This window comes from Sebastes umbrosus, chromosome 9, assembly GCF_015220745.1.
Source record: "Sebastes umbrosus isolate fSebUmb1 chromosome 9, fSebUmb1.pri, whole genome shotgun sequence".
NCBI lineage: Eukaryota > Metazoa > Chordata > Actinopteri > Perciformes > Sebastidae > Sebastes > Sebastes umbrosus.
In genome coordinates, this window is record NC_051277.1 from 10,171,954 (window position 1) to 10,198,768 (window position 26,815).

General features: G+C 40.0%; 1 protein-coding gene across 14 annotated transcripts in view; it reads left to right on the forward strand.

Moving 5' to 3' along the window:
• Positions 1-26,815, forward strand: part of rapgef2 (Rap guanine nucleotide exchange factor (GEF) 2) — a 124,154-nt gene continuing 97,339 nt past the window's right edge. For 10 of the 14 annotated variants that reach the window (XM_037779487.1, XM_037779488.1, XM_037779497.1 and 7 more), the window contains exon 1: positions 2-708. In XM_037779487.1, the coding sequence (XP_037635415.1) occupies positions 640-708 (69 nt within the window). In that variant the 5' untranslated portion in view covers positions 2-639. Of the gene's footprint in view, positions 709-26,815 lie in introns of all 14 variants that reach the window. The other 4 variants (XM_037779495.1, XM_037779499.1, XM_037779496.1 and 1 more) reach the window with 2 other exon arrangements.

Consider the following 26,815-nt stretch of genomic DNA (forward strand, 5'->3'; position numbering starts at 1 on the left):
AGTCACCATGGTGGCATACAACAGAGAGCACAGCGGCGGCGGACCTATCTCCACTTTTAAGACCCATTAAAAAGATGTTAATATACTGAATTTATCTCAGTGAGTGTCTTTGGGTCTTACCTCTCCTATAATGGACGCCAGGTTGTTGTTAACGGGATAGCTTACTTTTTTTTTGTCAGCTTTAGGTGGAACTAACGTTATATGTAATTTATTTTTCGTCGCTAGCAGAATGCTGGCTGCTGAAGAGACAAGGAATGGCTTTGATGAACGCTGGCTTGAATAGAGGGACATTTTTACATTTTTTTTACAAAAGAGACACTTTGAGTAGCGGGTTTTTTTAAAAAAAGAAGAAGTTTCGGTGGGACCGGTCGGTGTTCGGCAGCCGAGGTTTCAGCTCGGGCAACGTTTAGACGTACACCCCCCCGAGGAGACTGCTGTCTGGCTCCAGTCGTGGCCTGGCTCCGGGGCAACTCCCCAGCTTATCCGCTAAACATCGGACCACAGGCGACAAGAAGACAGCAACACAGCAACGGGGGGACTTCTTTTCTTTCTTTTACATACCGTGGCGCTGGATAGTTATAAACGTTTTATTATTTAGGATAAATCCAGTGTCCTCCCAGACGGCGTCTTCCCAAAACAATGGCGTCTTATGTGGATAACAGCTTTCGGCAGGCTGTGATGATGAATCCGGCTGAAAGGACGCAACAGGTCAGAACTAATCTGTATTTCAAAGTGCTCATATCTGACACTCTCTTTGCTCTGTTATAGCATTGCATCTTAACTGTCCTGCAACAGTGTTTTTCTGTGTGCAGCAACTGTTGCCATTCAAAGCTTGTTCCAGTGTTACATATGTGTATGGCTACATCCCTGCTAAGCCTCTCTCTCTATCAGCACAGATAATCAAAGGCTACTTAACATATAACAGGAGCTGCTGCAGCCTTAGTGGGAGTCTGTGCTGCAGTTTCTGCATCCTGTTTTTTCACTTGAGACGTGTGCATTTTTGCAGACATAGTCTAAGACACTTGCATTTTTGCAGACATAGTCTAAGACACTTGCATTTTGCAAACATATAGTCTAAGACACTTGCATTTTGCATACATAATCTAAGACACTTGCATTTTGCATACATAATCTAAGACACTTGCATTTTGCATACATAATCTAAGACACTTGCATTTTGCATACATAGTCTAAGACACTTGCATTTTGCATACATAGTCTAAGACACTTACATTTTGCATACATAGTCTAAGACACTTGCATTTTGCAAACATAGTATAAGACACTTACATTTTTGCAAACATAGTCTAAGACACTTGCATTTTGCAAACATATAGTCTAAGACACTTGCATTTTGCATACATAATCTAAGACACTTGCATTTTGCATACATAGTCTAAGACACTTGCATTTTGCATACATAGTCTAAGACACTTGCATTTTGCATACATAGTCTAAGACACTTACATTTTGCATACATAGTCTAAGACACTTGCATTTTGCAAACATAGTATAAGACACTTACATTTTGCATACATAGTCTAAGACACTTGCATTTTGCATACATAGTCTAAGACACTTACATTTTGCATACATAGTCTAAGACACTTGCATTTTGCAAACATAGTATAAGACACTTACATTTTTGCAAACATAGTCTAAGACACTTGCATTTTGCAAACATATAGTCTAAGACACTTGCATTTTGCATACATAATCTAAGACACTTGCATTTTGCATACATAGTCTAAGACACTTGCATTTTGCATACATAGTCTAAGACACTTGCATTTTGCATACATAGTCTAAGACACTTACATTTTTGCAAACATATAGTCTAAGACACTTGCATTTTGCATACATAATCTAAGACACTTGCATTTTGCATACATAGTCTAAGACACTTGCATTTTGCATACATAGTCTAAGACACTTGCATTTTGCATACATAGTCTAAGACACTTACATTTTTGCAAACATATAGTCTAAGACACTTGCATTTTGCATACATAATCTAAGACACTTGCATTTTGCATACATAGTCTAAGACACTTGCATTTTGCATACATAGTCTAAGACACTTGCATTTTGCAAACATAGTATAAGACACTTACATTTTTGCAAACATAGTCTAAGACACTTGCATTTTGCATACATAGTCTAAGACACTTACATTTTTGCAAACATAGTCTTAGACACTTGCATTTTTGCTAACATAGTCTAAGACACTTGCATTTTTGCAAACATAGTCTAAGACACTTGCATTTTGCATACATAGTCTAAGACACTTGCATTTTGCATACATAGTCTAAGACACTTGCATTTTGCAAACATAGTATAAGACACTTACATTTTTGCAAACATAGTCTAAGACACTTGCATTTTGCATACATAGTCTAAGACACTTACATTTTTGCAAACATAGTCTTAGACACTTGCATTTTTGCTAACATAGTCTAAGACACTTGCATTTTTGCAAACATATAGTCTAAGACACTTGCATTTTTGCAAACATAGTCTAAGACACTTGCATTTTTGCAAACATAGTCTAAGACACTTGCATTTTGCAAACATAGTATAAGACACTTACATTTTTGCAAACATAGTCTTAGACACTTGCATTTTGCAAAAAAAACACACATATAAATGAGAAAGGTGGATCATATGAGAGGCACAGACTGGCTAATCCATTTCATTTCAAAATGTATTTCCAACATGTAGAATACAAAAAAAATAAAATAAAAAATAAAGAAAAAGAGAATGATAATACCAACAAGTTGACAGTCAGAAACAAGTAGTATTTACATACAATGAAAAGCGTAAGAAAAATAAATTGTCAAACACTTCATGCCTTGATTTACATATTGGAAAAGGAGTGAGAAGAAGTATAAACTTATTTAATCCCACCCCTTCTCCACAAGTCAATCATTCATTATTAACCAGCTTCCTTATTGACCCATACATATACTCTAATTAAATTTTTCTAAATTTGTCTAGCTATAATTATTATTATTTCCATGTCATTATAATATTGTATTTTAATATTATATTTTATTATTATTTAATCTCAACCTAGCTAATACACTAGCCTACCAAAACAGTCGTTAGCCCTCAGTTTTTATAATGTTTGGTAGACTAGGACACAATTTAAGTGCTTTGTCTTTGTTGGGATATGGTTTGACTGGGCATCAGCATTGGTTTAATAATGTTTTGTTGTTATTATTACTTGTTTTTTAAAGCTCAGTGCTGTCAATGCACAGTATATCACCTCATTACCATCTGATCCATACCAGTATAGGTTCCTCTGGGAATTGTGGAGTCTAATGAACATGCAAATCCTGTGGGATGTGGTCATAACTTGAGCCACACACACACACGCACACACACACGCACACACACACACACACACACACACACACACACACACACACGCACACACACACAAGTTTGCAGCAGATATCATCAGTCATAATATGCAGATACATGCAATAAATCCTGGTCTGGCTGTGGTCTAGCATCATTTAATTTGCTTCCACTGCAAATGGATGCAGCTTCAGCTTTAGGCTCTGCAGACAATGGATAGACAATCAATAGGCCACCACTTCAACCAGTGGATAGTGGCACAGCCGTCTGCCCGTCTATCTGACATTGAGGAAACAATTATGGTGTCATCAACGGCTTGTTAACTGCACAAGCCCTTGGTCTTTACAGCTTTATGCAGGCTTTTATGCAGGCTATAATTTGAAGGACTGACAGATGTCATTATGGTTATGGAAACAATGACTAGGGGTAATTTGGTTGGCATCAGTTGAAGCATTGCTCATAAGCATTAGTAGTTTATAATAGGGCTGCAACTAATTTTTATTATGGTCATTATTGATGAGTCTGATGATTAATTGCTTCATCTTTTTGTCCATGAAATGAAAAAAATCTACCTGTCAATATTTCTTTGAGCCAATAGTAGCGTCTTCAAACTGTCTGAATCTTAAACAAAATCAATCAACGTGATTTTTTTTTTTTTTTTTTTTTTAAATGAAGCAAATCCTCAAATTTTTTTTTTTTTTTTCTGTTTTTGCTTGTGAAAGAAAACGACTGAAACAATTTATATTTTATCAAAACGTACGCCAATTGATTTTCATTCGATTGACCAATTGATAAATCAACAAATTGCTTGTATTTCATTCAGCCGTGGTGGTCTAATTTCTGTTTTATTTTCCATGGAACAGGTGATTTTCTCAGTAGGAAGTAGTTGCTAGTAGTTTTGATGATGTGGTCCTTTAAATAATAACTGGAAGTACTTTTTGAATGTTCTTTATTTGCTGATAAGGAAGTGAGAATTTGTTTCAGAGCTGGTAGTAATAGCACCTGTGATATAAAACCTGCCTCATCCTGCTGCTAACCCACCTGAAAGAATTCACATCAGCATGTTTTCAGTGTCATATCAACGTCTGAATGCTGCTTCTGAGATTTTCCAATCCTGACAAGACTATCTGAGGGGAAATTAAGTACTTGGAATTGCTGAGCTGGAAAATAGTCTGATTAAAAGATACTGAGGCTTGGACTAAATTCAATAAAAATATGTCTGTGGTCCTTCAGCACTCTGGTATGAGCCCATGCTGCGTCAGTATGCAAACATTTCATTCAGGAAGTCTTTGAAAAGATGTGAAATGAACGGAGAGGCGAACTAGGACAGTTTGAACAATGACTAAATGACTATGTTTGAAAATGATTCAGTCAGAGGCAAATGTGTGATATCCTAACAGGATCCGGACATCTTTAGAAACACTGCATCCACGTCATTGTGCGGTTGCGTCACAGAGAATTCCACTCAATTTCTCTGTGATTATTCTGCAGAAAACCACCGAGACTTTTCGACATTAATCTTCATGGTATTGAATATCATGTGACTGTGTGGTTCTCTCCTCTGTGTTTTTCTAAAGCATCACCTTCCTCGGTGTTCTTTTCAAGTGTCTAGCGACTGAGGTGGCTGACACAGTTTATCCTAATGGTGTTGGCAGGGCCTCTCTGTCAGGATTAGCTAACGGTTACAGGGATCTGTCTCTATCGCTCAAGACTGACCACGGTGGGATTTGACCCTCTGCCTCAGCCTATTGTCACATGGCAGGTTAAATAACTGACCACTTGACAGCTAGTGTTCACACTGGTTTTGTCAGTTTCCTTTTGCATGAGCGTAACTGGAAACGCACTGAATTGACAGCGTGCAAAGAGGCAGTCTGATGGTGAAGAAAGCAGAAGGAGGAGGAGGTCCGTAAAGCACTGCTGCACAGTTTTTGCATGCTCTGATATGAATTACGATAACATGACATGGCTATTTGATCTCTAATTTATTTTTCATGTCCAAATTCAATAATATGTCGGGGGGGATTATTACATCCCTTTGAATAACACGGTATTTTTAAACATGCACTGTGGCTCTCAATGGCACGGTGTTGTGAGTTACTTGATGGACATGCTAGATTTCTTTACAGGGTTTGAATTGCAAACCCAACTATTAGGCCATTACATTCCAACTCTTACTCAATCCGGCCACATAGCTATCTTAAAAAAGTAATCTTAATTGTGCTGTACGGATGATGGATTTCATCATGTAGACTCAATCAACTCAGGGTTCATGGGGGGTTTTTATCTTAAGAGCTTCTCCTCCACTGCCTCCCCTTAGGGATGTCTTTTTATTGTCTGTACAGATGACTGCTGGAGACTAGCAGGACAAGCACATGATCAGATTGGCAAGGGACACAGTGACAGCGAGCCTGCCTCAGCTAGTATGGGTCCATATTTAGGCACCGGGCACAGCCATGTTTAGCAGATTCTTAGCGAAACTTAATATTACATTAATCAAAGATGTGGCAGTTGATTTTGCAGGACACCGCAGACTCTATCAAACACATACTGTATGTATTATCTAGTAGAAATACCAAACGTTATTCCTCTTCACTTTTCATGTCATTCTAAATTAAAGACCTTGAATTAAGCAGATTTGAGACATCTCTTTGGGCTCTGATAACTTGTGATGGGCATCGCTCGTTATCTTTTGACCAATCAGTATGTAAATGAATGGTAGTTGCTTTCCTAGAATGCGTGTTCATTATCAGACGTGAAGGACAGGCTTTGTGTGTGAAAGTGGTATCTGTGACATGTTTGTTTGTCAGGTCAGTAGGTGGGGGTTGGACTATCTTTAGCTGTCCAAACTGTGCATTACCTTGACGTGATGGGTGCTATAAAGGCATTGTGCTGGGCTGAACTGATTAGAACTGTATTTTGACGCAGAATGCATTTCTTTATCTCGCCAAGATTATGAAACCCAACACTTAACCACCTATCTTATCTCATAATCACCTTCCTGTATTCTCATAGGAAGAACAACCTGCACACTCTTGGCTCTTGTGCTTTAGCTGCTCTGTGTTAATCTGCAGCAAGTAGCTGGACTCAGGACAGACATCTCTCCCCTTGTTTAGCCAGGTGGCAAAGCTAAAGGCCACAAGCAACAGCCCTCCGCTGCGGTGACCCTGCTTCACATTCACATAGCTCGAGGGACAAGCTGCCTACTTTACATTGTTTCCACATATCACAGGAGATCAGCGCAGGCCTGCAGCGACTGCACTGGAAGAGACGAGGGAGAAAACAAATGCATTTGGGCCATTCGGTGGATATTCTTGACCCCAGTGACATGTAGTCAGCAAGCAAAACAAATGTGAATTTCTAGGCCATTTTCTGGTCATTACTCAAACTCAGATACAAACTGCAAGGAGTTGAATGGTCCAGCTAAAGTAACACACAATGCTTTGCCTGTACTCATTTGTTTTTTAAATGATTTAAAGGAAAACAGTACTAACTTTCAAATGACGGTGAAACTGGGCTGCCACTTACACCAAAGAAATTGTAGCATATAAGCACAGAAGAGCTGTTTGCTTTATGCTTAATGTGAAATTATAGATGTACATTCATTATATATGTATTTGTGTAATACTGTATTGCATTTTAAATTTCAGAAATTTGAATACCAGCCTATTGACTATATTTATGAATTACACTTTGCATTTTTAGCCCAAATGTTACAGCCCCGTCAAATGAAGGTATACAGCTATAAACCTGTTTGAGGAAGTAGTTGTTGAAATGACTGATGAGCACAAAGCTGCCCTGTCTCTCAGCATCCTGCCCCGTATACGAAGCAGGAAGAGGAAAAGCGTCAGGATGCTTTTTCATCTGAAGCCGGAAGAATGGCCTGACGACAGAACGCCTTTCCCCCTAAAGCTTTCTTTTTTTATTTTCTGAATCTGGGTGTTGTTTTGTGACTGCCTTTTCTATTTTTGTCAGTGCGTCAGAAGCACGTAAGCATCTATTTAAACTTCCAGTTCGCTGGCTCAACAAGTGGGGCTGCAAGTTTTACTACTGGAGTCGTAATGGTGTAATTTTCCCAGGCAACTCTGGGTTTTCTAATTCTCAAAAAAAAAAAAAAAAAAAAATCCCATCCATTGGGTAAATTTAGGCCGCTGCTTGCCTTGGCGTTTTGCTTGCGCTCTGCAGCGCTCACCCTGTAGAAGTAAAGTGATGTCACATGTTATTCTTGTGTTTGAAAGTGGAGGCTGAGTGCAGGCTGATGTGGTTACACACACCGCGGTCACAGTGACGTAGTCCTCCCAGTTTAAATACAGGGGGATGATTTCAGGAAGGGAAGAAAGAAACAAACGTACGGTGCCCACACAGAAGACCAGCGCGGCTTCTGATTGGCTCATTTAAATCACGCTTTTAATACCACATCAGCTTTTTTTCATGATATTGTGATGGCAGTAAAGCATAGCACTGCCTACTGGTCAGTCAGTGGACCCATAAAAGGTATTGATGATTGTATTAAAAGTATTGATTTGTCAGTGTTATGACTGTACAGGGAGCAACTGATGAAAAGCTTGACTCTAATCATGCATAATATAACCTCTTTACTGCAGGAAGATGGCATTTATGGTTTTTAAAGTGTAATTGTACAGATAAATGTCTGATATCATGGTGAATACAAGCCAGAAAAACATTTGCATTCCTTACTGGAATACATCAGGATGTGTGTTAAGCCCCCGTGCGCCTGTTACTCCCTTAAATCTAATAATGAAAAGACCAATCCCATGTAGTTTGTGTTTAAATGCACCACTGAGATTGAAGTAAGTTGAACAACACACTGTGGCTTTCACCCCATGAAGCTCGATTTAACATTAGTGGAGCACAAAACCAAGCTCGAGCTCTTTAACGTCGGTTAACGTCTGTGTATTTCTACTGGCTGCACTGATATGTTTTTACTGATGAATAAGGTAGGTGGATATTTGAATTAACGTCTTGAAGTGGAGATGTAGTTTAAAATCTTAAGTAATATCAATGTCTGATATCAATCTAGGATGATTGTGTCAAGTAAATTACTCTTGTGTTCCCTTGTGTTTTGCCGCCTTCTGCTTCAGATGTGATTTCCAGTGCACATCTTTAGAGTTGTTTTTAAACTCAATGCAACGTATTCTCATACAACGCTTTGTATGATATCTTACGAAAAAGTTATTCCTCCATTTTCGTTTGTTTTCCTACGAATGTCCAGCAACATATGTCAATTTCTGTTCGTTGCATGCATACAGTCTTTTCAAAATAAAATTCCGTCCACAGGAAACCACTTCCTTAATTCTCTTTGTAGATTTGTCTTGAGGTGTCCTTATAGAACTCACCATTGTTCCATGTATGAATCACTTAATTGGTTGCAGCTGAAATCTAGAAGGCAATTTCATTGGGTTCAGCATATTTTCAAATGTGTTTATTTTAGTGTATGAGACCAGCCTGGTTGGTGTCATGATGTTCCTTGCTTGATTATTGTCTATATTTTCATGGCACTGGAGATCTGCAAAGTTGCAATCTGTGGCTGCATTACAAGCTGCTGGTCTATTGAGACTACTGAGAAATTCGAGAGCTTTGTCTGCTCTACAGCACATTTCCTGTGTGATCATTGGTGTTGCACAAAATTAGGGCTGCAACTAATGTCAGACAATAGTGAAAAATGCCCATCGGAATCTCTCAAAACCCAAGTTGACATACTCACAATGCTTGTTTTCTCCAAGCAACAAAACTCAAAGGTATTGAGTTTAATATCAAAGAAACCAACAAATATTCACCTTTTAAGAAGCAGAGGAACCAGAGAAAGGTTGGCATCTTTTCTTTGAAAAAAAAGAAAAAGACCCAATAATGGAGGCACTGTCACTAAACCTGCCATTTACAGTGAGTTGTGACAGTTGTTTCAATTAAACTGTGCCTCTGGTAGAAGTAGCTCAAGATGATATGTCACGTTCAACGTTCTGAGGAATATAAAAAATGCACTGCTAAATAATAGAGGATTTTCCGACTGTTTAAGGTGGATACTTCCTCAGGAGGTGCATGTGAAAAAAAGTGTTCATTTTGCAGAGTTTGCAGAAGTATCCTTGATATCCTTCAGCACAATCATATCAGTGTTCCTTTTTTAAACAATAGAGGGTGAAAGGAAGTTAAAGTAACAACATTTTTTACATTTTTATCAAGACACCATGCTGGCTTCTGGGTTGCTTATTCTGCAGTCTTCTCTCTGCTCACTCCAGGTTATGACATTCATACGCTGGTTGCTTTGATTTATTGGGCTGAATCTTTGTATTTTATAAGTTTTAAAAAGAAAAATAATGGCTTTTGTTTTGACAGATTGCACGTATTGGTGCACAGAGAACAATTCAACTTCCATTTAGTTTCATTTTAGTGCCCTGGAGTTGTATTGCCCCAAGCCTTTTATCTTGTCAGATGGAACAGGATGTTGTTGCCTTCAGGGTCACACTGTACATTTGTTGCAGCTGAATCACACACATAATAATGTCAAAGGCATGTTTCAGTATGTTCGCATTCCTGGAGATATTTATAAAGCAAAGAAAAACAGCTCTGGAGTCGAGGCTCCACAAATTCCATTGGCCTTCACAGCAGAAGGCAACAGACCTCATGCCACTGAGCAAGCGACCACAATCTTTACATAACTTAGCCAGAGACCCACTTGGTTGCTTGGAGAGCTTAGAGAATAAACCATTCCTGACGTGCAATATTTACATGACTGCTATAGAATTACTGCCTGCTTGTAGCTGTCATTAAGAGATTCTGGAAATTCCAGCATTTGGAAAAAGTGACACCTACATTACAGAAAAGCTTGATAAGTGAAACATATTTGGTACTTTTTTAAGGTTTAGTAGCTTTCAGAAATTAGTTTTGTTAAATCCGTAATGGTTGTTATGTTATTGATGTAAACAACTACCAGACATCTTTGAGTGAATTTGCTTTTTCGCCTCGGTCCCACGCAGTACAGGCTCACTCTGGTGAATAATCTGCTGTATAATCCTCCCTCTTGGTGAACTGCTCAGACATGAAGTGGATCAGATGGAGAGCTGATTAATTTGTGTGATTAGAGTTCTCTAAATCCCAGAATACGGTTCAGCACACAGCTAAGACTTGTTTACAGTATTTGTAACAATGGCGCTTAAAGATGGTTGCTGTTGCACGAACAGGGTCAAAATCAGGGCAATGTTTTGCTCATAAACAAAATTATAATGCGATTGTTTTTGGAGGATTTTTAATTTGGAGATTAATTTATGAGTTGGGCTTCACATGCTTACAGCCTTTTCCACATAATTTATTTTTTCAGTCCTTAATAATTGGGAGGAAAGAGGGAGAAATTAATGCTTTAATGCTTAGGTTTTGCGTAGGTTGCGTAGTCGTTTTTGTTTCATTAAATTAATTGTGCAAACCTGTTTACTATCACAAGTGTTATTTTTAGCAAAGAAATGTCATTGGCACCTTATGGCTTCCTCTTACTTCTGCTGTGGAACCACAGCCAGGCTCATTAGCATGTGAGCATTAGCTCATTACACATATGGCTCTATGTATCTGTCCACTTGCAGCTACTAGAGCCATCTTCATTGACGATGTTTACAAGCACACTATATCACAATATTCAGAATTAGATACGGGTCATGTAAACAGCATATTCTGTTTGGATATTCTGAATTAGGCCTTATTTCGAATGGAGCATTTTCCAATGAAGACGTGGGATATGCCGATATTATTTTGGGTTTAGGAGCATTCTTTGGACATTTATACGGCACATTCGGAATATGTGTCTCAATTGGTGTTTTTACAGCAGTTTGTGACACACGGCCTCTAGCCTGTTTACAGTAAGCTCTGTGCATTGCACACAAACTAGAGATACTTGCCCACATTTCTGGTTGGATGGAGAAACACGCCTACTTTTAAACATTACGAAAGACTTGGATATCAGCAGGTTTTTGTGTATATGCGCTAATATCGCAACCGCAACCTTCTCAAGAAGGTGGTTGAAGGAATGACAGAGGAAGGCTGTGCTTGCACGGTTGAACAGGTCCGCTACCGGTTACGTTAATCGGAGTATGTACGGCTGCATGTAAACGGGAATAATAGTGGAATATTCATTTTCATTAGCCATGTAAACGGATCAGTAGGAATATTGTCTTTTTCGGAATGAGGGCCATTCACACTATGCCTCTGGTGGATTGCTCACCTGCTTAAGTTAAAGTTTTCAAATATTCATCAGTGAGGTACTGGTAGCCTTCTTCACTGCACTGAAAGTACTCTGAAGTCTATTTGCTGCACATGTATCAGTCTATAATGTGTTGCTACCAATCTACCTATCATTTTAGGATATTAATGCACTTGCAAATATTCACAAATCAGTTGTTGCTCAGGCGTGTTTTTCATCTCCCTTCTGCTTTTGTTTTACTATGTTACACCCTATGATGTATCACTGATACATTGGGTAAATGCCACACTTTAAAGCCATTCAGATTGAAGCAATGAAGTTAATCTCCTTCCACCAGACAATTGTGTGTCTATATGCAAAGGAAATCCACCCCCTTCCAGTGTCAACAAATACAGAGTAGACGAGGGCTGGTATGTGAAGTGAAAGTGTGGGATGGTGGCTGATTAGAAGAGTGTAGAGAAAGATGTTTTTCAGTTAAAGGCATCTTTAACCTAATGGTTTGATTTGACATTCTTTTGTGAAGACTTTCTAGTCAGTGTCAAGCTGAAATGTTGAGTCACAACACTGTTTGCTGGCTGTACCTTTGATCCTAATACGGCCCGTCATGCCTCATGCAAACTGTGGTTTATTAACAGCTGTGGTGGTGGCAGGCAGGTGATTACTCGCCTTGTGAGCTAAAAGAGGTGATTCATTACAACGTTAGCTTGAGTAAAAACAGCTGTCTCTGCTAATGGATGCTGTTGTCAAAAGTGAAAACTGCTGCAGCAGCAGTCCTTGAGTCCTGCCAGTGGGAACATGCAGCATATTGGACAGCCTTAAAAGGGGAAAGTAGCCATACATAACAATGTTTTCCCCATTTATAAATCAGTGATTAGGAATACCGTTGTTCCACTTCCTGCGCGTAGTGGAGCACATTGGCGTACAATATCTGTCTTGTTGAAACCTTATCTTTGTAATTGGTCCCCGAGGGTTTGTCTAACCTGCGGCCGGTCACGTTTCCAACTCTGCCGCCCTCTGTCCCAACGTCGCCTATCAGGGGAAAATGTCCGTTCATTACCCGAGGCCTCGACGTAATCTGATTCTCACTGGAATGTTTGACAGTTTCTCCCCGCTTCCTGCTTTTGGGAAGAAGGGCATAATTATCTTAGCTTGCCTGAACTCAACCGCCGATTACCGTCCAGACCGCTTGGGTGCCAGTCTGAGATTATCAGGATGCTCTCTCCTGCTCTTAAACCAGAGAGCTTGTGTGCGTGCCCAGATTCTTACCTCTGGGAAAAGTTTGTGGAAACACATTTATTGCTGTGATGCAACTTCCCCCTTTTAGCCCAGTTGACATTTATTTCACTCTGGTGACATTGTGGTATGCTCTTCTCGCACCATTCGAGCAATAATTCTTCGCTAAATGCTGTGATGTCAGTTACAGCCTGGCATTATTTATTAAACGCCATTAGTTCATCGGCGCCTCAGACCTTGACCGGGCTAATTGACACTTGCCTCGGTTGACCTCAAACAGCCATCCGCTGCCAGACGTTTTCCCATATGGTCCTATATTTCCCCCGCACACAAACCCTTCCTGCTGAGAGCAAACACTTTTCATTGCCACGATTAGTATGCAGATCTCCTTATGTGTTATGTAGTCTTGGTAAAGAAAAGGCCAAGTATCATAAATAGGCTTACGTAATGCCACATGAGAGGCTAATGCGTGCACAATCTTCTTAGAGCACTATTTGCTTGTTTGTGATTGAGTAATGTGGTAAGCAAACATTCACGGGAAAAAAAGCTGCACATTGGACTGTATTAGTGAGAAAATGGACCCCGGTCTGAACTGTACAACACAGCACAATGGGCAAAAATCAATCACAGTAACAAAAGAGCCTTGCACCGTCAGTCAGAATGACAGAAATCCTGATGGTCCTGCAAGTTTATTTACCGTGAAACCTCAACCCCTCCCCATGAGTGCACTTTCGCAATTGCATCATGCATATTGTTAATGTGATTCTCTGTCAAGAATGAATAGTTGTGCAGCGCCGCTCATCACTGCTGATTAGTCAGACACTGCTGCATATGTGTGAAGTGAAAAGTCAAGATGACGAGACGTGATTCAACCCAAGGACGGAGAGTGATGGCTGATGCCGGAAAGATATTCCTCCCACTTGAGAATACAATCTGCATATGTAGTGTAGTCCGTAGAAATGACCATCCATTGTAACTGAGTTCTTAAATTCACACATTGCTTGTATTATCTAGAATAACTTGTAGGGCTGTCCTCAACCAAAGAAATTCTTGATTCTCGACGAGTTGATTTAATTGACAGATCCGTAAAGAATCACACAAAAGCTCCACTTTAAACCTTGTGTTTACCAGAGATGTGCTCGTATGTTTAGAAATAAGTCATTCAGCATGAAAAAAAAGCATAAAAAATGTATAATTGATTAAAGAAATCTTAGTCGACTAAGACCAAAACGACAGATTTGTCAACTAATTGACTAAGAGGGGGGCAGCCCTACTAATTTGACAGTGGTATTTCTTGAGAAATAGAAATAAATATAAACTGCTCAACCTTTCTGATTAAACATACTCTGAAGTGTCTATATGGGAAGTCAAATGTATATGTATTTCTATTGTTGACACTTAAAGAATTACTCAAATTGAATCTAAATCCTCCATATCCATGGAAGAAATTGAGTTTCTGAATGGAAAATACCACTTACACAGTGTCACGATGACTTGATAAGTGTTCAGTAGTTTCTTTTGTTCCTGTATTCATTTTGAAAGATAATAGTTTTGTCAATCAATTATGTAATATCACAAGTGAGGTTGATGTAACTAACAAATGAGATTAATGTGATTGTTTGAACAAATTTCAACAGTTACATTGTGACCACGACAGTCCATTGTGTCACGTTCCAGAGTATATTTAACTTTGCACTGTAAGTTCTTGCTGCGATGTTGGTTTTCTAAGTCACATGAAATACGTGACTCACATTTGGGACAGCAGCGTTCTCATGTGACGCTTTTGTTGCACTGCCCACCTGTGTAGGCCTGACCGCCTGCGCGGCTGTGTTATTATTGGGCTATATGAAGACTGTATTTGATTATAATTGGAGGGAAAGATGCAGGCCATTCATGCATGCTTCCCTATAGGCTCGGCTGCTTTGAATCCGCCAGCAAGTGTGGTGCGGACCCAACACAATGAGTCCCTGTTACAACCAGCTTCTGCTTGTCAAAAACAGTTAAAATCACACCAATTATTTTGTCGCCGCACTGGGAATAGCTGTTTTAGCTAAATTGTACCAACTGCAGTTGTACTAATGCCAAGCAGACTTAAACAAAGACGGGTATTATAGCCCAATAACCCAGCAGTTACAGTCTCACATCTAGCTTAATTTAATAGAACAGTATATGAAAGAGGCAATTGCAATAAGAAAACCAACATTTTTTATAAGGACAGATATTAAAAAAATCACTAAATAAATGGGTTCCATACATTAGAGAATTTAAAGGTATTTTTTAATACTTGCACTCAAATGGGGTTTTAATGAAAAAAAAATATCATGGGCAAAACGAAACAGCCCTGTTTTCAGCTTTGTGATGTACTTTTTTAAATGGTTTATTTATTCGCAAAATCATCATATACACGCAACAACACAAAACTAAATAGCGATACAAATTGCAATAAATCTACCATTAAACTAGCCTATATAAAAGTAAACAAGATAGGATCATAGAAAAGTGAAATTAAATGGTATTATGAAATGGAAAAAAAAACATCTGCAGTACTTTTCCTTTGACTAGCTGAAGTGATGCCAAGGAAAGGGAAAACCTCAATTTGTGACAAGTCCCTTAAAAGATCACAATGGTTCGCCATGTTCCTTTTGTAAAACATCCTCAGGATATCGCCTGAAATCCCCGTCCGTCTGGAGCTGGGGACTATTTTAGTCTGAGTGAAGTGAAAGGCCTTGGGTGGGATCATAAGGCAACTCTGTAAACAGGAAACCTCCATTCAAGACGAGGCGAGCTGGGCGCACCGATGTGGTGCAGGAACACAAGAAAACTATGATCAGTTACCGAGTAATGCATGTCTCAGGTCCTGAGCAGACCTTCAAGAATGGACACTTTCAATACCATAAATCCCTCATAGTTGGCTTGGCTTTATATGCTTAAGTGGCTCTCACAGCACCACTGTCTCTTTGTAGCTGTGACCTTAACTGGCAGCTCACCAGATACATCATCAGCTCAAATTAACCAAAGTGTTTTCTGACACTTGCTCTTGAAAACAACACTGTCATTGTCTCCTTTTGGATGGAAGGTTTTACAGTGTCGCAATCACAGCCTTTGACATAAAAAGGTGAGGAGTCACACCTAACACAGGCAGGCACTAGACCCCGCTCCATTGTGATGGCAAACCATGAAAGAGCATAGATGATAATGTCGTCTAGATACCAACAAAGGCAACAACGCTGCTGCTGGCGCGCTCCCAGCTCAGAGGGAACATGCTGTTCATGTGCCAATAGTCCTGCAGCCCAGAGACCCTCTGGAAACAGTCCAAACATGAGACCACTGCCACTGCCAAGCCTGCATCTAAAACGCATTTAGGAATTTAGTGCATCCGATTGCCAAATCGAAAACAGTAAGTCATATCTATTTAAGTAAAATTTTTATATCCAGTATTATGCAAGCACATGTTTTCATGTGGCAAATTACATATCTTATAGATATAGGTAGTTCCGCAGTCTCTCTTGTCTGTTAAATCTGTAGCAGTATTACTTTTTTGTAACATGTAGCACTTGCAAGAACTTAATGCATGTGTAATGCATGTATTTTATAAAATACGTATTGGCATTGTTGGGTAACTTTCCATTATTTGGTTAGTAAGTGTAGGGAATGATGTCTACGCCATTTTCTTGTGCACAAAAAAAACATTGATTTCCAGACGAGGGAACCGGATGTGCTAACCTGCTAACTCATTTCCAGGTTTTAGGACTCATTCCTGCAGCACTCTATTGTTTTACAGCGATACCTACTAATACACTTCCTTTTATTCTGCCACAACAGCATCAACAAGACATGCTCCGACTCCTAAATCACAGTCCAGGAGATTTTACATGAGATTTCTTACCCGAAAAACAAACTTCAGTGTCCCTCTGGTGACCAGGGAGTGTTTGTGGCCTTGAGGCCCTACAAGAGAAGTCTGGCTCGCGTGAAAGCAGTTCTCGTATTGAAAGAGTTTCTCTGGTTGTTTCCTAGCAACCAGCAGCCAGCGTAGCATTGTAATGCAGGAATTACTTCGTGCAGAAGGCCATAGTAGAAAGCAGCAGAGATTTAAAAGATTGATTATTGAATTCCATAAATATTTCAATGGGATTAATGGCTCTACAGTTGAGGAAACAGACCAAATGGATGCAGTCGCGGCTAAGTATTGAACCCAGGAGAATCTGTGTTATTTTTCTCCCATTGTGGATCTCTGGGGGATTTCATTAGTAGCTCTCCTCCAGCTTTTGGCTTCTATTTGTGTCAAGTTAATTGGACAGAAGAAAGGGGGGACCTGGAACCAAGCATTTTTTTTGGATCATTTAGGCCATCAAGCAAGCCACTTGCCCTGGGAAGATTAAAGACTATCCCCATCCCATTTTATCCACCCTACCCTTTTCTCCCTGTTTCTGCTTTGAGCTCCCATGAATTGATCTTTATGTGATGTTGCGTAACTTTGTGATGATTGCGCTGCACCTCTTTGAGGCCTTTGTTTGAGCGAGATGGAGCGGGTTTCATTTGGCCGGACAGTTGGCTTTGTTCCCGGGGTACGGACCTGCTACGATGAGGTTCAATGACAGAGCTGAGAGATCTCTTTGTGTCCAGTATTGGTCAGAGTCCACCGTTGAATCCACATTGAGCCATTGTTGTGGTTAAGGGCGGCATGTTTATGGCTAAAATAAGTGTGGTGGTTTTACCTAAGACAGCATGATGAGTAGTCTTTGCTGAAAAAAAAATATTAAGATTTATTATGCTTTTTTTTTTACATCCTCTTTTAATAATCAATTTTGAATTGAGTTTGTTATTAAATAAACAAAATCAATAATGCTGATGCACCAGAATTAAAAATTTGAAATTGCTGATGCTAAAGATACCATATATTCCGTCAGGGCTGCAACTAATGATTATTGATTCATTTATGAATATTTTTAAAATTAATTTGGTTTATAAAACATCAGAAAATAGTGATTGTCCAATAGTTAAAAATACCCCAAATATTATCTGTAATGTTATGACAAAGACAATCAGCACATTCTCACATTTGAAAACCTGGAAACATCACATATTTGGCATTTTTGATTGACATTAATGATTAATTTATAATGAAAATAGCTGCAGATTAATTTTATATTAATCGACAGTTGTTGCAGCTCTACAGGAAAGCACATACAGTATACTACTTTTACTGCATGTGTGGTCTTTTGTAACTGCTTCACTTTTTAAACTGAGACACAAGGTTTATTATTATTATTATTAATTGTGCAGACCTTTGCTAGATGCAATATGTGTGCTGTGGCTGTGTTTATAGTTGGGTACAGTGGTTGGCTCTGAATGAGGCTGTGGTCAGAGCAGCGGTTGTCATGGTACAACACTGTGGTCACAGACCGTGTCAAGAGGCTGCAGTCTGGAGGTTGTTTAGCTTGTATTGAGTCTGCATCAGTGACAAATAAAACCGTGACTTATGTTCAGCCCAGACGGATGGAATAGAACAGACTGCTAAAGCTTTAGAGGTATATTAGTTGGTATTCGGCAGCTTGAGAAAACAGGTTCTGACGTGATGTATTGCTGTCGGAGATGAAAATGTCAAGACAAGAAACTCAATAGATGAACTTTTAATTCAGGATTTCCTCGAGGAAGATCCTAAAACTCTTCATCCACCGTTGAATCTTTTCATATGGACATTTGCATGGCTTTATTTTTTAATTATATATCAAATGATAATGTGAAAACAAGGGGTCACTCTTGGTGATGAACTTACAGAGTATTATCACCTAAATCTGCAGCCCCCCTCAATTTTACGTGGCTTTAAAGTACGTTTCATCTCATTGTTTGGTTCTCCTTAACTGTTTTGGTTCACTCTCACCATTGAGAAAACATTGTTTGCAGCTTCAGCAGGCAGCTGTTTTCTGTGAAAAGCTCCAAACAGCAGACAGTTAGAGACTAGCTGGTGAACATAGTGAAGCATTTAGCTGCTAAAGAGCCAGATATTTCCCTCAGGAGTTGGTAGAGACCAAAAACAGAGTTAAAAGAGAGAGAATATTTGCCTTGCATTCATCAGGTGGACAGAAGCACGACTCCAAATGATCATGCTGCCCCGTAAGTGGCCAAAATCATCATTATTTTTAATTATTTTTTATTAATAAGGATTATAATAATGGATTAACGTGGCACAAACTTGCTTTGCTTTGTGAAATATGAGTGGCGGTTGGATAATTGTTTAGCATTAGCGTAACTGCTGGTCCAAACAGTTAAAAGAACAAATGGCATGTTCAAGACCAGTAGTATCTGAGCAGGTGTTTAACTTCCTCATCACACACTTTCAGAGTCGAATCCCAGATCCTGAAGGGCACTTTCACAAGCCATAGTCTGTTTGGCTAGTCCAGATCAGAGTGAAATGGATACTCTTGTTTTGGTTTCACAGTGCACAAATTAAAGTGGACCAAAAAAAATGTCTGAGGGGTGTGTACAAAGGAACAAATTATCTTTTTGTGTGCAGAGCTGCCACTTCTATGCAGGGAATCATGGACTTGCTGCTGTCAAAGTTTTGTCACTTTGACTCGGCACTGATCTACTGTGAACACAAATCCCCTCTCCTCCAGTTTATCTCGATTTACTTTATAAACGTCACTATTTTTGTGGACTTTATTTAGCATATTCTGTATGTTCTCTTTGGCCCAGATGTAAAGCAAACATCAGACTCCTGGTCAGTCCTCTCCCACTCATAATTACCTGTCGTTTACCGGTGTCCATCTCAACAAATGCCCGCACAGGTAGCCTGCATATTGGTTCACCTGGAATTGGTCCGAGACCACCTCGTAAGCGGTCTCAGACCGGTTGTTTTGGTCCACACCAAAGTACAATTACTAAGTTCACAACCACCCAAGCAAACGCACCAGTGATTGAACAACACTAGAGTTCGATTAAAACAGACTAAATGTTGGCTCGTGAAAGCGCCCTAATTTATTCTAGTGATGCTGTTCTTTGGCATTATGGGGGTGTGACCGAGTCAGCAAATATCATTCAGTGCTAATTAGATAGCTGTGAGATCCTGTATCAGCGTGGCTTGACTAATGCTATGTGGATAAGATGGCACCAGATGGATGCAGGAAAGTTAGCTCTTACTTTGTAGGACAACTTGGCTTGTTTTTACCCTCAAGGACAACAGTGCAGTGTTGTGTCCTTGCAGTGTTTACTGCAGATTCTGAATTAGTAACCAGTACACGTGCTCAAAGCAAGAAATGACCCTTAGTTCTTTGTAAATAAATCACACTGATATTATTAAGTGAATAAATAAAATGTTATGTACTTGTACTTGCAAGCAATGCAGCTCTTCCTTAATGCTGAGCACTTGCTCCTTCCTCATTCTCCTCATAAATTATTTCCTCTCTTACCCCGTAACTTAGACCCGCTGCGGGTGCAAGATTCAACTTTTGACTCCAGTGTTTTGTTATTCTGTGGAAATAGAGAGGCCTTTTTCACGTTTCTTAAAGTCGTCATTGATAGAAAAAATGTCTGTGTCAAGGCAGGATAATGAAACTCCCTTTACTTCTCACCTGAAAGGGTTATTTTTTACAGCTCTTGCTGGTTTGTTGTCATGCCGCCATCAGAGTGAGATAGTGAGCTGCAACAATAAGTCATCCTCAACACATACTTAACACTGGGAGATATATTTTGACATGCCACGATGATAAGCTGACTCTTTATATACCATGATCTTTATCTTTAGAAGAGGTTGCTGGAGGTTTGGTTGCACAATTTTCTGAAGTGCTGGACTAAAGACGTACACATGCAACATCTGTGTTAGCTGACTGATCAAAGCAGATGGGTCGGAGAGGTCAGTTAACCCTTAGCGTTCTTTTTAATATGCTTCCTGATAGGACCAGTTTGTCAGCTTTCTATGAAACATGCACACTTTTTTATTACAGAACATCCTCTAGCACAATTCTTCCAAAATCAAACTCACTATCTGCTGCTACTTGTGCTTTCTAGCATGCATCTAATTTGCGTGCCTCAAGAGAGCGGGTGCATTTTAGCTCTTGAGGGTTTTATACTGGCAGGCAGCTCAAGTAGGTGCCGTTAAGCTCATTCACATGCCTCCCCGAGTCCTGTTCCAGCCAGTCACCATGTCCACCAGCTGCCTGACCACGGTGGGAAATAAACAGCAGCTCCCAAGTGCCTTTAAATTTGGTCCATGACTGCGAAGTTGTTTCTGCTCCACCGGCCACTTCAGCCACCCACCATCATTCAGAGGCGTAATTCTAACTCAATAAATTCCATCAAGATAAGTAAAAGTGGAGGGTGGCTGGATGTATTAAACAAAGAATAGTCCTGTCTTCTTCTTAAACACTTGTGAACAGGTGGCAGTGGAAGTGTGATTGCTTGTGCAGCACTTAATACAACATCCGAGGCAGAGAGGGAGAAGGAGAGAGGGCCATGTGCTCTGCTGGCTTAACCTGTTGAGTTAACACCATGTGCTTAATGTTAATAAGGCCGCTAATTAGCTTTGTGTAGTATGTGCCAGCTTCGTTCAGGTGGCACGTGGTTTTAACGGATGTGGCAAAACACGAAGGACGTTTGAACAGTTGTGTTCAAAATGTAAATAAATAGTTGTTAAATTGCAACAAGCAGTGTGATTACAGGTTTAATCCTTTTATTTTCAAGGTCTTTTGAAGGATTAAAGGTGCTATTGCTATCTCCCTTCCTCGTTCCGTTGCGGTTTCCTCGAAACAAGTCGTTGCCAGGTACTTACCGTCAATCTCAGCCATTTATCCTTTTTTTCCCACACTAACTGACGACCTAGAGATACCACGTGATAGGCGTTGTTTAACTATTGGCTCACAAGTTCGAAGTGGCAACCAAACATCAGATATCTTCCACAGAGATAAACAAAACATTCATTTTGGACCCGCCAACATTTTTTAAAAAAAATTTCAGGAAAAGCCATACTTTTATTTGGCACCTTTCTAAAGGCTCTGTGGATGTATTATTATTATTTTAATATTATTATAACATAAAAGTGTTATCAATCAGACTTTTAACTTCAGCCCATGCTTTGTTTTCCCAAGGAGTGAACGTAGTGTTTTAGAAACGAGCCAGTGAAGCCCTTCGCTATCACATGCTGTGTCTTTGTAAAACGGTCGCTCAGACCTCAATGGTCGGCCAGAACAGTCACAGATAGCGGTGACGGCGTAGCGGCGCTCGTCGCCACCGTGTGACCTTGCTGTAGCCCATAAAGCCTCCACCTGCTCTCTCACACAGGCTAATGGATAAAAATACCCAGCAGATCCCACACTCTCTGTCAATAGAGATTCAAGGACAGCTGCTGGCCACCCTGTTAACACGGGGAATGTACAAACAAAGACACGGGAATGCACACACACGTATTAACACAAACAGAGACAGACATGCACACAGTGGCACCCAGTGGAACATCATACTGCTAACCCCCGAGGTGTATGATGATGAATGTTGTGCACATTTTGGAGTAAACTGCCATCGCTGCTGTTTCGTCTGCTTCAGGGGGGCGGTCCTCCTCAGTCCCACTTGGCACGCTGATACGGACATGCTGCGGCGTTTGTGCTGAACTGACAATATAATGCAATATATTGCCATTAGCGGATACTGCACCGTAGGCAACATGACCTTTCTAACCTTCAACACCGGCCGTCTGACTCCCAGTGGTCTGTTTAGCTCGTTACACGACCACAGGCTGTTTACCTCTTCACACAGCAGCTCTGTCCTCTTCATTATGCCCCGACGCCCACTTTAAATTGTTATTCAGCCTCTGATGCAGCCGTGTGCTCTTTACTAGACAGCCAGACATTGATGTGACTGACATTTCATTTTATGCAAAGCCGCATTAAAGTCCAGTGTGGAGAATCTAGTAAAGGAACAGAAGGATTGTGCTGCTTTTGTGGTTGTTTTTTTTTTAATGGAAATGACATTTAGCAGTTTAACTAACGAACCCCAGTAAGACCTGAGGGACCGTGTGCTTTAATGTGCTGTCAGGTAAATTATGGCTGCAGCTAACAATTATATTCCCTATGGTTTCATCTTTTGATTAATCTTTTGACCTATATGTGGGAAAATAGTGACTATTGCAATTTTCTAAATCCCAAGGTGACATCTTCAGATGAATTGTTTCATCTAGCCAACACCCCAGAACCAAAAACATTCAAATTCACTTTCATATACCGCAAACAAAAGCATCAAATTATCACAACTCAGAGGCAAATAATAAGGAAGTTTTGGCATTTGATCGACTAATCAAATAATTGACTAATTGTTTCAACTCTAGTGTAAATATTACTGGCTGCAAGTCAATTTATTACATTTCTGCAATCATGAGGGATGATTTATATTTAAAGGCCTCTAACAAAAGGTACTTTGAGGCAGTTCATTCACTTTGCATGTTTTTGTCTTCATCTTTAAGCTTCAACTTTATCAGTTTGTGTCACTTTTGTTTATTGGCAACTGCTAAAAAATCATTGTCTGCATGTTAACAATTATATAATGAAATATTAAAGAAAATCAACTCAATTTAAGTGTGTGTCTTTTAGAGCTGAAACAATCAGTCGATTCATCATTCATTAGTCGAACAACAGACGCTTAAAAACCAACGTTTTCAAGACCAAACAATTGTTTGTTTCATCAAGAAAATAATTAGCAGATTAGTTGATGGTGAAAATAGTCGTTTAGAACTACAACTAAAGCTTATTTCATTATCGATTAATCCGCCGATTCATTTCTAGATTAATCCATTAATCATTTGGTGTTTAAAATGTCAGAAAATAGTGAACAATGTCCATTCCAGTTTCTGAAAGTCCAAGGTGATGTCTTTAAATGTCTTATTTTGTCAGTCCAAAACCCAAAGATATTCAGTTTAATATGAAATCAAAAGAGAAAAGCATGAAATTTCCATATTTGAGAGGCTAAAAACAGCATTTTTGCATGAAAAATTACTTAAACGATTATTCGATTATCAAAATACTTGGTGAGTATTTTTCTGTCGATAGACTAATCGATTAGACAACTAATCGTTGCAGCTCTATAGTCGTTAGTTGCAGCCCTAGTATCTTTTTAATACTGGTAGTGTCCCAGCAGGACCTGATAGTTGACCCAGATGGCTCCTCCGCTTGGTATGCAGCCATATAGTACCTTCCATAGGTTGGCGAGCAGTGGGGGGCGGGAGGCATGGCCGAGATGGCCTCTTTAAGCCTTGTGAGTGTATGTGTGTGTGACGTTATCTAGCCAGTGTCATCTGAGGAATGCAAGCCTCACCCCGGCCTGACACACAAGACGGCCCCTCCGCTGTCACGGTAACAGGATCCAGGAATACCGACGCATCACTGAATGAGGGGTCGCTAGCGTAGAAAGGCAAACCTGGTAAAGGTCAAGACTTCAAAAGGGAATGTTTTGGATCATGGCGTGGTGTGTGGGGCTGCACAGAAATGAATGAATGAATGAATGAATGTTTCCCAATTACAAGAGGCTACATTTGTTTTAATAGATATATGTTGAGATTTAAAACGAAAAATTCTTAGGCACTAGAATCTCCTTTTTAGCTAATCACTAGCTACTCCACACGTCCACACATTTTGCAGTTCAAACATAACTTATCGTTGGATTTCTTTAATCATGGTTATGTCACCCTAATGAGCTGTTTTTTTTTGCATTCCACGTCCTCGTTGTTTGATTCCAACCTTGTGTCGGCCACAGTAGAGTTCAGAGGGTGAAGGTATGGAGTGAAAAGCTCCCCCCGCAGTGACAAGTGAGCAATTGTTATGAAACTAGGTCGTCCTCGCTCCCAAGTCGCGGGGGATTAATTTGTGCTTTTCGCAGCTATTTTCTGAAACAGAACGACAACAAATCCTCCCCGCACAAAGTGCCGTGATTAGAACGGCCATTCCGACTCCGACTGCCAGGGATCAAGGTCGTAAGCATCTTAGACAGCGATGGTGTAATGAGCCGACCGGTGGAAAGATGCAGCTTGTTTCCTGAATGCAGCAGCTTGCAAACTGGAAGCTGCAGTGACGTTTAATTGCATTATTTTCAATCACAAGTCAAGATTTTTCTGAAGTTTTGTGCACATCGTCAGCACTTCCCTGTTCCACTGTCCTGTTCTCATTTAGTTACAGACCAGGGAAAGGTTTTTTTTTTTAGCTCAAGGATCCAAAACGTAGCTGATCTGATGATGGAAAGTGTGTCATGCTCTACAGTTTGTTATACTTGAGCCAACAAACGTCAGAGCACAGGCCTGCTCCTCTGACCGCCACCACGGACAGAAGGAAGGATCACAATCTGCCAGGGAGATGTTACTCAGTGTGAAAACGCATTCAGACGAGTTCTTTACAAGTTGCCTGGCAGTGCTGAGAGAAGTGCATATGCTTCACAGTAGGCGGCCACGCTGGTTCCTCTCTCACTCTCTCTGTTCATCTCTCAGTTGGCTTAATAAGAATAGCTGCAGAGCTGGCAGACACACTCTGGTTTTAAGTGTACGGGGAGATGAATAATTCATGACAGGTATTTTTCGCTTCTTTTGGACATTTATAGACTGAAGATTAGTAGGTAATGAAAGTAGATAAATTGTATTAAAACTGTGATTTTGAGTTATGCCACTCTATAGTCTCACTCTTAACATGACAACTAGACGTGAAACAATTAGTCAATTAATAAGTCCACATAAAATGAATCTGCAAACATGTTTAATTCATTATTTAAAGTAATACTTCACCCACAAAATGACCATTTGTATATCAGTTACTCACCTCGTGTTACCTTGAATTCGCATGCCTCCACGGTGAACGAAGAATCAAACAAGACTCGATCAAAACTGAGTATAAGTCTGAACCGTGTATGGTCAGTCCAAACAGGAAACAACATGACGGCCTGCTCATAAAGTTTCTGTTATTCCGACAAGTCACGCTGGATGGGCTCATTTGCATAAAGGACTGTTCCCCGACTTTTCATTTTGAAAGAGCAACGGACAGTTAGGGAACTCAACACTCGGCCGACCAATCGTGTACCTTCCTCACTCAGTCAGTCACTCAGTGACATACTTTTGCGTTTGTAGGGCTGGCCCTCTGCGGTCCAGCCAAAGATGAAGAAATGTCTTGATGAATTGAAGTAAATGGGAGTCGCCTTTTAATAACAGCAAAACTAACTCAAAACATCTGTGCACAAACTCTCACACAACTCGTGCAATATAATAAGTCTCATCTATCCAGTTGTTTGCTCACTACTTCCCAAACACACGCATCTTCACTAAAACCTTACAATTTAAAACACTTCGGACTCGCACGAACGAGTAGCCCGCCAGTGCACGCGTCAGACTTTTCACCATGGAGGCATGCAAGAAAAACTACGTTTTCTTCAAGTAATTCAAGGTCACACGGGTGAGTAATCGATATACAAAAGGTCATTTAGTGGCCGATGTATTCCTTTAAGTTATTTAATCAAGCGAAAATGTCAATTATTTGCTTTTTCCAGCTTCTCAAATGTGAGGATTTGCTGCTTTTCTGTGTTTTGTATCATTGTAATGCAGATATAAACACCTCCACTGATGCTAGAAATTACAGCGTGTTTTGCAGCCCGGCCAGACCGTATCAAACCTGTAATTGGTATCACTTGATGGGAGGATTTCCTCGACAGTAGTCGGATAAGCTTGCATGCACAAATGCAGACGGCTGGAGATGTTAATGTCGTCAACAAAGGAGACACCATCATTGATTTACTCTGCTGGCTGACTCGGTGAGGGCAGGGCATCACTGAAACAGCCATTGTGTGTCTGCTTTTATGGGGTTATAACACTTAATCGGTCATTCCTATATGATATAAAAAACATAACCTCATGCTGCATCGGTCCCTTGATGCACATGAACAGATCAGTGTTTCTACTGTATGAGTTACTACTCTATAAAAGGGTGCTGATAATCATTTCTACCCACAGTTTGTTACAGTAGTTTACGACAGCAGACATCGACACGACAGGTGATTGTTGAT